Genomic DNA, 13,673 nt, shown 5'->3' on the forward strand with positions numbered 1-13,673 from the left:
GGGTGATACCTTACTGAGATGAGGAGAGTTTGGGGAGGGACCATTGATGGGGTGCGCTGAAGGGGAATGAAGAATTTTCTTTGGGGCATAGGACATTTGAGATGCAAATGGACGTCTCAAAAAAGATGCTGTATAGGATCTTGGATGTAGAAGTCTGGAGCTCTGGGGAGAGGCCAGAGCTAGAGATAAAAACTTATGAGCCATTTCCATTTAGATTATATTTAAAGTCTTGGAAATGGCTGAATGTGGGCAGAAAAGGGGATACCTGATTATGCTTCAAGTTTTCTGTTATTTGTTTTCCCATTCTGATTCAGTATATACATGTTTTCAGCCTTACTTTGTCTGTACTTGGCCCTAATATTAGTTTTATTAATAACTTGTCACCTCTATCATCTTTTTTAAAGGTATTTTGTGTGTTGACAGCTTTGACATTGTGGGTGATGGGGTTAAAGATTTACTTGTTGGGAGAGATGATGGAGTGGTACAAGTGTATAGTTTTGACAATACAAATGAGCCTGTTCTACGATTTGATCAGGTCAGTTCATTTAAAAAGACTATATATGCTTATATTCATCAAATAATTATAGAGATGATTGTGATGTTTTGGGTTTTATTAAATTAAATATATTAAAATCTTGTGTTTGGCTTAGAATATTGCTGCTTTGATGTTATCAAAATCTTCTCTAGACTGCTCTTATGTTTGAATAATAGACTATTGCCTTCCAGATAAATAATAAATTGCTTCTTCATTTGGTTTCTAAATATTGTATATCTGAACTTTAGTTATTTTGCCTTAGTTTCTACAATGCATAGTGGATTACAGGAGTAACATTTATATGTTTGGGTAACAAACAAGACTGTTGTTTTAAAGTAATAATGTTTTAGGAATAAACTCATGTTGTTAGAACAATATCAAAATATCCTTGAGCAGAGAGAAAAGTTGCAATTTCACTTCTCACCACCCAAGACTTTACCAAATGAGAAGAATTACTAAATATGAGCAATTTTAGTTCACGGATTTTAATGTAGTTAAGCTTGTTTATGCCAAGGTACGGAGTTACATGGAGAATCAGTCTGCTGTAAAATGAATCTTTCGTTTTCATGAAGTGGTGTTCTCTAGTCCAGGGTTTCCCATCCTGCCTTATGCAGGATGGATTGAGGCTGTTTTAAAAAAAAAACAACAACAAAAACCACAACCAGTATCAAGTTTTCTTTGTCTGATTTCACTACTAGTGCTTCCCCTCAGTCCCAGCTTTAACTGTAGATCAGCAAATACAGATGTTTTGATATATAGATAAAGGTATTACATAGATAATATGGGAATAAAAATTCCCTAAAGGTTTCATAGAGGCTATCATCTCCTTTATTCATCTAAAAAACTTCATTCTTTGTTCATTTCCAAAAACTATTTGGAAAAAACACATGAGAGGTGGTATGTAGAATTCAGATGATAGACTAAACATATTGGGAGTTTTGCTTATGTAATTTTTAAAAAAAAACCTCTTTATATAAATAAATGATTTTTGCTCATTATGTGGCTACTGTGGCTGAGTGCTACACACACATATATGAGTCATTTTCAGTCTTCTTTCCCCCAAATTTAAAAGCACTGGAATTTTCTGCCATTTGTGCAGGATTTTTGCCTCTCCAATCTCAGTGTTTCCAATGATAAGTATTCAATAAATGTATGTTGAATGTCTGGAGGGAAGAAAATAGGTTTGATGGCTTATTTTAATATGTCTGTGAACTTTTTGGCTATTAATGAAGTACTTGATCTTAAATTTATTTTAGATGTTGTCTGAAAGTGTCACATCTATCCAGGGTGGTTGTGTAGGGAAAGAAGGCTATGATGAAATTGTGGTATCCACGTATTCAGGTAAGGGAAATGGTAATAGGTAAAGAAAGAACCATTAAGAAAAAATATACATTTAATAAAATTTTTTAATGTTATTATTTAATGTTAATTTTGAGAGAGAGAGCATGAGAGCAAGCAAGCATGAGTGGGGGAGGAGCAGAGAGAGAGAGAGGGAGAGAGAATCTCAAGCAAGCTCCATGCTCAGCCCAGGGCCCAACACAGGGCTCAATCTCACAATCCTGAGATCGTGACCTGAGCTGAAATCAAGAGTCAGACACTTACCTGACTGAGCCACCCAGGCGTCCCTTAATAAATTATTTTTGATGATAACTTTTTTAAAAAAAGTGTTATTAGTAAATCAGTCTTACCTACAGCATTAAAACCTTTACTGGTTAAAAACTAAGGAGGGAAGGAGTGGGTGTATTGGTTTATAAAAGAGGTAATATGTGAATAATGGAGTACTTAGCATACTCTACTTAATCTTTGAAAATTAAATGATATTCTTTGGTTTAAAAAGAAGTATTTACTGAACTTTAGTTTGTTTTGTTATTGTCTATATTTCTTATAAAAATTCCCTTGCTTTTGAGTTAGTGATTCTTTTACATTCTTAAAATAGCCAATGTGAGAGTTTAACTTTCCATAAACATGATTTTTGAAGGACAGTTCTAATTCATCAGGTATATTTGAACTTGCTAGAATTGTGTTGACTTATTCCATACTTGAAAACTAAAACTATAAATTGAGAAGTGAAAGATTTCTTTAATCATAGTATTATAGTAGTTTACACAAAATAAAAATAGTATCACAAATGTTTATTATGTAGTTTATGGCTTCAGTATTTTCCAGCTTGATATATTTTGTTGTTTTGTCTTGTTTTTTGAAGGAGAATAAGTCCTAGGACTAAATGAGGTTGATGTTGGTGGACAAAGGGGCATGTATATTGGGGTTTCTTTTAATACTAGCAGCACTTAATGGTGCACAATTTAATTCATCTCTGCAGGCTGGGTTACAGGTCTGACAACAGAGCCTATGCATAAGGAAAGTGGACCAGGAGAAGAAGTAAAAATTAATCAGGAGATGCAAAATAAAATTTCTAACTTAAGGTAGTTTTGGATTTTTTTGTTTGCTTTTTTTTTTTTATTTCATGAACTGTGTAGTTCTTATATTTTATTGGAAGGAATTATACAATTAATTATTTTATCACCTTTTTAAATTAAATTTATCAGTTTGAGAAAATTTGCAGTAAGTGCTAATTAGTATTTTATTATAAATATACTTTTTATATTATTTATATACATATTATTACTTTTTTCTATACTGACTTTTTCCTAGATCAAAAATTACATTTTTAATTTGTTTATAGATAGTTGTAGTGTTTTGTTTTTTCACAGACATTAGAAAGAGACCAACACAGACAACTGTATTCCTTCTTAATTGTACTGTTTGCTGCTCTTGTGGACCCTTATGAATCTGTAACATTGGCTTATCAGTTTTCTTACTGGAAATGAGTAATGTTGACTCTTTTAGACACAGGGATTGCTTTTGTGGCTTGTTCAGTTTGACAAATCCTATGAAAAGAGACCCCAGACTCAAGTAAATTTGCTTCATACAGTGAAGAAGTGGGAGTTGCTGAAACTTCTAATGACTGCTCTCCCTACTTCAACCCTTACCAACCTCTTGGGGGCAGTGAGGGCTGCTCTATTTTTATTTTTGGTGGTAGTTGAGGGCTACTTAAGTTTTTAAGGCAGCAAAATGCCACAAGTACTAGTTCACTAAAGCCACACCACAGGTTTATCACAAGCCAGTTTAGCAAAGCCACCTGGACTTCAAGCTCCAACGTTCATGCAATAAGGAAACCAAGTAGAATTAATGGCTATTCTCTCACATCGTCAGTATACCTTACATTTATAACCAAGTCTGTCCCTCCTGATTCCAGTGGAATGTAAGCTCATGAGAAGCTTATGTCTGTTTTGTTCATTCAGCACCTGCAACATAGGTACATATGAGGCTCTAAGTAAATATTTCTTGTACGAATGAATCTTTTCCTTTGTTTTGTTTATCGCACAAATCCTTTCCAAGCTCTTACCCAGATTTTTTCCCCTAAATTGGGGCTGGCTAAGCCTCATGTTGTTGTTTCTCAGTTACTAGTTGCTACATTTGCATATGTTGTTTCCCTTTAACTGAAGTGACTCTAAGCAATGAAGCAATGTCTGTACAGTTGAAGGTCAGCAGAATCCTTTTAAACACTTGATAGAAGAAACTCAGCTGTACCACTGGCTCATGATCATCTTATGGTCCCCAAAATGTTAGTACTCCACAGCCTCCTTCTTATTTTGTCTGTTTCACCTAATTTTTACTGAAAGGCACATATTTACTGGTTTTACACATTTTGTTTCTTCAAATTAAGTCTAACATATTTCTCTGCTCCAGTACAATTAGTTTCTCTTCTGATTAACTATAACTAGATTTGTGTGTTAGAACTGATTATTTTCAGCTTGCCTTGATAGTTACAACTCTTTATTAATATTGCTGGTATGGGACTGAGTTTTAATTTTTAGATTAGAGATAAATAATGTGGAATTGTTTGGTTAGTCATAGAAACAAAACTTTGTATTAGTGTCATAGTTCTAGTTCAACTAATAAAAATCCATTTTGCACAAGTAAATGTCTCAAATTCTTGTAATCATTCTAAGGACTTCAAATGTTTATACTTATAGGTGACAGTTGTATATATTTTCTCTAGGAGTGAACTGGAACATCTGCAGTATAAGGTACTACAGGAAAGAGAGAAATATCAACAGTCTTCCCAATCAAGCAAAGCAAAATCAGCAGTACCTTCATTTAGTGTAAATGACAAGTTTACATTAAATAAAGATGATGCCAGCTACAGCCTCATCTTAGAGGTGCAGACAGCAATAGATAATGTCTTAATACAGGTAAGCCAGTGTCTAATTTCTTTGTTTTGTGATTGGATCTATTTTGCAGACCAGCCGTATGCACTAATTATTATTGAACACTTAATTTTAGACAGTAATTTTAAGTGTTTTTCTTTTAAATTGCATTTAGCTTAGATAGTAATTTTAAAGGTTTATCTAATCTTCTATTAGATAATCAGTTTGCTCATAGAGTATCTAAGTTATATCTTTACTTTTTATTTATCCTGTAAGTATTAAACGAAAGATTGATGGACTTAAGTTTTAAGAAGCATCAAAAAGAACAGTAAGGGTTTTGTTCTTTGGCGATCTTAAGAGAATTTTAAGAGATGCGATTTAGAAAACTGCAGTATTTAATGCCCTTATTAGAATCTTTTTTTTAAGCTCTCAATTCTAAAATGGTAGCTTACAGTACAGCTTGCTCATTAACCACCAGTTTCTGGGTAGGTCCGTAGACAAAGTAGATATTCCCAAAAGGTGAAATATAGGGGTAATAATACACAACTCCATTCAATAATATATTTAATCAGTTTTTCTTTACATTGTAAGATATTCAGGGAGTGGGAAAGGATGGTAGTAGGATGAATGGAAAACAAGCAAAAGATGGAAAACCCATAAGAAGATGAGAAGAGAATAAAGTGGAGAAAGAAGATAATGTTTAAAAAGATGTGGGGGAGAGATCAGATTATTAATTAAAATTTAAAGGCTGAAATCTGTCGTAGGTAATGCTAGCATAAGGGCTGCATTACACAACTCTAGGAGCACCATTTAGATAGAACTGAGTACAACAACAGTGCCCTAGGAACTACCTCTCTAGAGGAGACCAAAAATTATCTCATTTTTGTGATGCAGGTAAAAACTAAACTGATAAAAATGAACTGATAGAATCAGAATGGCCATATTATTATTTTTAGACTATGGTAACATTTTTAGCATTGACAAAAATAGGTAGAAAGATTATACTTTTAAGGGGGTGGTGAGAGATGATCGTTTATGATCTCTAATAGTCCAAATTAGAAAAAAATAAACATTGTGATATAACATTTATTTTTTATTGCATTGATTTTCTAGAAGTACATTATCAAATGTAAATTAAGAGAATTCATATGCTCAAATTTAAAGATGAACATGAACTAGAACTAAAGAGAACCCTAAGAGAAAATAATGTTTTGTAAATTTTTTAGCTTTCCATCTGAACCATTTTTTTTTTTTTAATATTGACTGTAGAGTGATGTTCCAATAGATTTACTTGATGTGGATAAAAATTCTGCTGTCGTCAGCTTTAGCAGCTGTGATTCTGAGGTGAGTAAAAAGTATCAAGAATTTTTCAGACACTTTTTCATTTCTATTATACCATTTTGAATAAAGCCTAATAAATGCTACTAAGGTTTAATGTTTCTTCAATCTGTTTTTCATAACCTTTCCCTCAAAATCTGTTTTAGCTCATTTCCCCTATTTTCAGATAATCCAGAAAACTGGGGTGTTGTCCTAGATTCCTTCCTTTCTCTGATCTGTTAAATCCAGTTAGTCACTATTTTTTGCCAGTCTATGTCCTTGGCTCCTATGTCTCTACTCTGCTTCATTTCCACTTCTGTTAACTTTTCAGGCCCTTACCATGTTTGTTTGAACTACTCATCTATCAGTTTTTCTATCTCCAGTATTGCCTCTCACCTCCAGGCTCTGCTGTACACCGCCACCAGAGAGGTCTTCCTAAAATGTAAATATCACCATGTCATTTCTTTTTTCAAAACCTTTAAAGATTCCTTATTTCCTGCTGCATATAAGTCAGATTCCTCATTGTGGCATAACAGCTTTCCATGATTCAGCTCTTGATTACATCTCTAGCTGATCTCTTACCAGCTGCTACCTTCCCTCCCATGCACATTATTGCTGCCAAACTGAAGTTCTTAAAATTTCTTGAAAATGCTATATAGTTTCACACATTCCTACATTTAAACATGGTCTGTTTCTTCTGCATGTTCTTTTTCACCATTTCTGGGCTTGTTGAATCTTGCTTAACCTTTATTTAGCAGACATTTGGTGGGTACTTACCATGTGTAAAGTATCTTGGATGAGATTGTATCAGAGCTTTTGGATATGCTTAATATATCACTTCTTTCTGTTCAGTACTAGCACACACTAGCAGTCCCAGAACTAAGTGTGGCTCCTGGAGAGAAGTTAGGGAAAATAAGGTCTGGAACGGTTGTTCTGGAGAAGGCAAGCCAGAGCAGGAGATGATGATTAGAGGTGGCAAGTCATTATACATATAAAAAAGGGAGGAATAGGGGTGCCTGGGTGGCTCAGTCAGTTGAGCCTCTGACTGTGACTCAGGTCATGATCTTGCGGTTTGTGAATTTGAGCCTCGCGTCCCAGAGCCTGCTTCGGATTCTGTGTCTCCCTCTCTCTCTGCCCCTCCCCCACTCACACTCTGTCTCTCTCTCTTCTTCAAAAATAAATAAAAATTAAAAAAAATTTTTTTTGAAGGGAAGAATAAAAAGAGTAGATGAAGAACAAAGTTGATAGCTATATTAGGGAATAGTTTTTAATATAATTTTATAGTAAAGCTTTTCTTTTAAGAGAGATTTTTCATAGTTGTATTATGTAGTGTGTATGGTTTGTCATCCCTGTTTGAGAATAAGGGATTTTATCAGGGGCGCCTGGGTGGCTCAGTCGGTTGAGCGTCTGACTTCAGCTCAGGTCATGATCTCACAGCTTGTGAGTTTGAGCCCCGTGTCGGGCTCTGTGCTGGCAGCTCAGAGCCTGGAGCCTGCTTGGGATTCTGTGTCTCCTTCTCTCTCTGCCCCTCCCCCACTTGTGCTGTGTGTGTGTGTCTCTCTCTCAAAAATGAATCAACATTTAAAAAAAAGAGACAGATTTTATCACAGTTGTATTATGCAATATGTGTGGTTTGTCATCCCTGTTTGAGAATAAAACATAAAAGATTAAAGCCTACATTTTTATTTTCATTCAAAAAATCAAGTTAATCTTAAAATCTTAATTCCTAAATTACTGTGAAAGATCATCCTATTTACATCATTGCAGGATTCTTTGAAATGAGTATTTTATACTAATTTAAAACCCATTTTCTAGAAGGATGGCTTTAAAAAAAAAGCCTTAATATGGAGATTTCAAGTATATACACAAGTAGAGAGAATAGTATAATAACCTCAGTATACTCATTGTTCACTTCAACATACGGCCAGTCTTGTTTTATGCTCTCCTTTGTCTCCTATCCCAAACCTAATCCCAGACATTTCATGTATTTTAATCTTTATCATCTTATTCATAAATACTTAGGTATATAACATTTGTTTTTAACCACACGAAAGTATATTTATTTTCAGGTTGATTGATATTCTGTTTACTAAATTTAAATGATTTTAAATTAAAATGTTCAAATTTTCTTTTTGATATTAGCATCCTTTTTCTTCATTTACTTATTAAAAATAGGGAAATAGTAGTATATGAAAATTGCATACTAAGTATTTCATGTTGCTTTGTCTGGTTTTGCAATTCACAACCCAGATATATTTCTCTGTTTTTAGTAGTTTAATATTCAGTTTCCGGAAGTTATCATATTTGAAGTAACCTGTCTGATTTAATTCAACAAACATGTATTGAATGCTTACAGTATCATCTCAGGCACTGTGCTATTTGCTGGAAATACAGAGATACGATATTTCTTAGTCCTCTATAACTATTTGGGATAATCAAAGACATTCATGTTTTGTCTTTTAATAGTATAAACATTAGAAGTTTGTGCTGTCAGTTAAATTTTTAGAAAAATTAATATTTTAAAGTATTGTAGTGGCACCTGGGTGACTTAGTCATTTGAGCGACCTACTCTTGATTTTGGCTCAAGTCATGATCTCATGGTTATGAGTTCAAGCTCTGTGTTGGGCTCTGCACTGACAGTGTGGAGCCTGCTTGGGATTCTCTCTCTCCTCTCCCTCTTCCCCTCCCCCCTCGCTTTCTCCCTCAAAATAAACATTAAAAAAATGTTATTGTAGAAACTCAGGATGGAAGGAGCATGAGCTTGTGTCTTAAAAGTATTCATTTGGATTCTGATTTCTTTACTTATGAGCTTTTGGGAAATTTTCCTAACCCGAATGCTACAGTTTCTCCATCTGTAAAAACTTATTTAGTAAAAGTTCGCATAGGGTTGTTTGCAGGAATAAGAAAAAAGCACTTAGCACAGTGTCACCCACATGATATGTGCTTTATAAATGATAACCATTATTATTATTGATGATGTTTTTATTATTATAAAAATGTGAGTTTATCCTTTGCCTTAACTTTGAATTTTTCCTAGTCAAATGACAACTTTCTTCTCGCCACTTATCGGTGCCAGGCAAATACCACAAGGCTGGAACTCAAGGTAAAAATGTTTGACATTACCTTTAATTGAAAGTTTGAATGTTTTTCCCCCTAGGTATATCTTGCAACGTATCATATCACTTCTTTGTATTGTTTTCTCCCTGAAATAAGTAATGACTGTTGGATGACCAGCTGGGTTTTAACTCAGCCCAAGCCATTATCTCTGCTATTGGCACACAACCAATCACCTTCTCTAAAATTACCAATCCTGAATTTCTTCTTAGTAGAATTTTTTTTTTCGAATTTTCTATTCTGGAAAGTTTCAAACGTATGGAAAAGTGATGACTTCAGCTTCAGTAGTCATCAACTCATGACATTCTTGTTTATACTATCACTGTCTATCCCAAAATATTCTGAAGCAAATACAAGATTTTTAAAAATTTCAGTTGTAAATATTTCAGTACATATGTCCAAAAGATAAGAACTATTTTTTAAAACATAACCACAATACTATTATAACACCTAAGAAAAATTAATAATTTCTTAGTTTCATCAAATATTTAGTATTTAGATTTCACTGAGTTTTTTTTTTTACAGTTTGTTTGATCCAGTCATGGTCCAGACAAGGTAATTTGGTTATTGAAGTATTTGAGCATTTGTCCTATATTTTCCTACCATTTGGATTTTTCTGATTGTGTTCCAATAATGTCATGCATTACCATCTTTCTAAAGAAAAGCTTTTAGTATTTTCTTCAGCAATTTAGTAATATAATCTCTTTCATAATTAAATACTGATTGTAGCACACAAATCTAATTTAGTTAATTAATTTGTGTGAGTTTTTAAAAATTATTTTTGATATATTTATGATCTAAAAAATTAAGGAATGGTTGTTTTGGAGAAGTGTTGTTGATGTTCAGAGATTCAGTCTGTGTTTTTCAAGAGAGATGTTATACAATAACTTTTTCACATCTAGTAGGAAGTTACAGTTAAGTGTAGGTTTTTTTTCCCTAAACAATTTATTTTAGTCTGCATAAGTCCCCTTTTGTGTATTTTGAAAGAAAAATTGAAAACTGGAATAAATTTATTTCTAAAGGACTATACTTAAACATATTTTATGTAACCTAATTAAACATTTTAAATTACATATCCACTGAACAAGACTGTGCCATTATTGGCACATTGGGAAGTAGGCCTAAATAGATTAAAAAGCTATGTTCTTTTTTATAAGTTGGATGCAATGATAGACGCAAGAAAACTACTGAAAAAGAAGAAAAAGGTGAAACTTATATGGTAAAACATACTATGAAACTACTGTAATAAAAATAATGCAGGGTATTTAAAAGGCCTAAATAAATAGGGAGTGCAATAAAATTGTATAGAACTAGAGCTTAACATACATTTATGGAAATTTAATGGATGACTTTTTTTTTTTTTGAGAGAAAGAGTGCAGGTGGGGGAGGGGCAGAGGAAGAGGGAGAGAGAAAACATTAAGCAGGCTTCACACCCACTGTAGAGCTCAATGCAGACCTTGATCTCACAACCATGAGACCATGACCTGAGCTGAAATCAAGAGTTAGACGTTTAACCAACTGAGCCACCCAGGTGCGCCTAATGCGTGACATTTTTATGTAGGGAAAAATTCTGTTAAATTACTATTTCTATTTAAAAATTGGTGTCAACACAACTGGTATATATCTGGAAGAAAATTAAGTGGATTCTTATCTTAATGCCACATATAAAAAATAAATATAGATGTATTAGGTACCTAATTATTTTTCAAAAGAAGGAAATTTAGTTATCTTTTAGGTAATGGGTGAATATCAGTAAAACTACCTCTAACTTGTTATAAAAACAACTATTCAGTAAGGAAAATAGGCAGAGAATATGTTCTGTGCCTCAGTTCACACAAGAGGGAGTCAAAATAGCTAGCAAATATTAAAAGAAAATGTTCTAACTTACTGTTAGGGAAATTCAAATTAAAATAACAAAAAACATTTTCTGCTTATCTAACAGACTGGCAAAAAATTTTAAAAAGCAACATCACCATGTGGCAGGGATGAGAAAAAGACACTCTAAATCATAGCTGAAGGAAATAAAAATTGTTATAGCTGCTTTGGAAAAACAGGCAATAGTCCCACTTGGAGGAATCTATTTTAAGCAATAAAATCACAGTGTTATACACACAGATATGTATTTAATTAACTGCAGTATTGCTTGTAGAAGCAGAGGAGTGGAACCAAAGTGAACATTCAATAACTGAATGGTTGAATAATTAGCTATTTATGCATTCCATGGACTATAACACAGCTGCAATAAATAAGGCATTGATCTATTCCTGTTAACATGGAGTGAATTCCATGAAAAACAAGATGTGGGTAAAATCCCTATATATGTAAATACATTTTATTTACATATGAATAAAGGTATGAAAAGAAACATACCTGTCTGGTATGATAGCGTATGCCACAGGAGAAAGCATGGGTGGGATAGGAGTGGGAGGGAGGTGATGGCATTAGGAAAGACAAAGATAAGGGGAAAATGTGACTATTAGAAATAAAAGAAAGATGTCTATGATACAAATAGAATTTCTTCATGTGAAATTATGATTTTGTTTTTGTACTTCTGCATAGAGAAATGTATGAAGGTATGACTACCAAAATAGCAATCATGATCATTTCTGGGTGGTAGGATTTCAGGCGACTTGTATGTTCATCCTAATTTTTCTGTATTGCTTATATTTTTAATAATGAAAATGAATTTTTATATAATCAAAGCATTATGACTTTTTATTCTGGAAAAAATTATGTGCTAGTGTAAGCTTACCTTTAAAAAAGAAACCCTGAAATATAGCTGTATCAGATCTATTTTTTATTTCTTTTCTGTATTTTTATTTTTCATCTTTTTATTTTTCCTCTCTTCCCATTTAGAGCAATATTTGCAGTGTAACATTTGCAAAAGACCTTGCTTTAAACTTTTATTTCTCTTTCCCATTTAGGTAAAACATTGATTTCTGTCCCCCTCACATGCTAGGAAAAGTGTGAGTTAAAATATCAGCTAGCAGGTCACCTGGGTGGCTCAGTCAGTTGAGCATCCAACTCTTGATTTTGGCTCAGGTCATGATCTCATGGTTCATGGGATCGAGCATCACATCAGGCTCTGCACTGATAGTGTGGAGCCTGCTTGGGAGTCAGTCTCTCTCTATCTCTCTCTCTCTCTCTCTCCCCCTCTCTCTCCCCTGCCCCCTCTCACTTGCATGCGTGCTCTCCCTCTCTCTCAAAATAAATAAACATTAAAAATAAAATAAAATATAGCCAGGTTAGAGCTATGTTAAAATATAGCTATGGTTAGAGAAGCTACCATTGTAATACAAGAAGTACTACAGTCCATCTATGAATTTGAAGTGAGAGAAACGGAGACGGGGGGCAAGAGGGAGAAGCTGAACAGCTTTCCAACTCCTGAAAAATTAATTCTTCACAGTGTAATGAATTTTTATTTTCTGTTAAGTGTTTTGAATCCTCAGGAGGTCCAACCAGGTATATTTAAAATAACTCAAAAGAATTTCCTAATCTAAATATGTTATCATTAGATGGTGTATACTTCTGTATTTTCATAGAAAATCAAGAATTAAGTTCTTAGAAACTTTTTTTTTCTGTCAGTAGATTCTTATATGTCAATATAAGCTGTCAATAGCTGTCAACAGCTTATATAGCTGTTATAGCTTATAGCTGTCAATAGCTATATGCTATAATACCTTATTTATGAGAAAATGAAGTATTACATTTAAGTTTTAGTTATTTAAAAACTCACTTATCCACCTCAACAAAATGTCTAAATTTTAACCATTTTTGATGTGAATCTTATGAACTATATTAGACACTTGTGGTTTTAGATGTGATGGGTTAGTATGTAAGAATGTACTTTTTTTGGAATGACACAGCACTACTAAGTGTAGACAGATCATCTAAAAATATGTGGTGGGGATAACTTTTATAGATAGATTGAGCTTGCTTTTGCCTGCCAAAGCTTTTTAAATTTTCCTTTACTCTAGTGGTAAAAAGTAATTGTTTAATAAAATGTCATTATTTCCTTCAGAATATTACAGAAGAGATTAAGGTCTAATTACTTGATTACTTGTGTTGAACATTTTAAAGATAACATTTATGTTATGTTGCTAGGTTATTCTTATTTTCTTTTCTTTTGTGTTTACTCAGATTCGTTCAATTGAAGGCCAGTATGGCACACTTCAAGCATATGTGACTCCAAGGATTCAACCCAAAACCTGTCAGGTCCGCCAATACCTTATCAAACCCCTTTCACTCCATCAAAGAACTCACTTTATTGATCATGACAGGTAGGACAAAGAAGGGAGCAGTTTATTTTTTAGTATATTACATGATACAGATAAACTTGCTTTTCATTTTATAGTATAAATCTGGTAGCTATTTGTACATTTTAAAAATTAAATATTTAAACACTGTGGATTCATATTTTTAATATAAGATTTGTCTTCTTTTAAAGGCTGATTTGAGTTGGATTTTCCTATCTTTCTCATATATTACCATTCTGA

The 13,673-nt window shown here is 33.3% G+C and overlaps 1 protein-coding gene across 3 annotated transcripts in view; it reads left to right on the plus strand.

Annotated features, from left to right (window-relative positions):
• Positions 1-13,673, plus strand: part of BBS7 (Bardet-Biedl syndrome 7) — a 37,667-nt gene that overhangs the window by 17,090 nt on the left and 6,904 nt on the right. For 2 of the 3 annotated variants that reach the window (XM_043569244.1, XM_043569260.1), the window contains 7 exons: positions 405-535; positions 1,792-1,876; positions 2,856-2,958; positions 4,599-4,791; positions 6,016-6,090; positions 9,101-9,166; positions 13,318-13,457. In XM_043569244.1, coding sequence (XP_043425179.1) covers positions 405-535; positions 1,792-1,876; positions 2,856-2,958; positions 4,599-4,791; positions 6,016-6,090; positions 9,101-9,166; positions 13,318-13,457 — 793 coding nt within the window. The remainder of the gene's footprint in view (positions 1-404; positions 536-1,791; positions 1,877-2,855; positions 2,959-4,598; positions 4,792-6,015; positions 6,091-9,100; positions 9,167-13,317; positions 13,458-13,673) is intronic. The other variant, XM_043569252.1, reaches the window with a different exon arrangement.

This window comes from Prionailurus bengalensis, chromosome B1 (assembly GCF_016509475.1).
Source record: "Prionailurus bengalensis isolate Pbe53 chromosome B1, Fcat_Pben_1.1_paternal_pri, whole genome shotgun sequence".
NCBI lineage: Eukaryota > Metazoa > Chordata > Mammalia > Carnivora > Felidae > Prionailurus > Prionailurus bengalensis.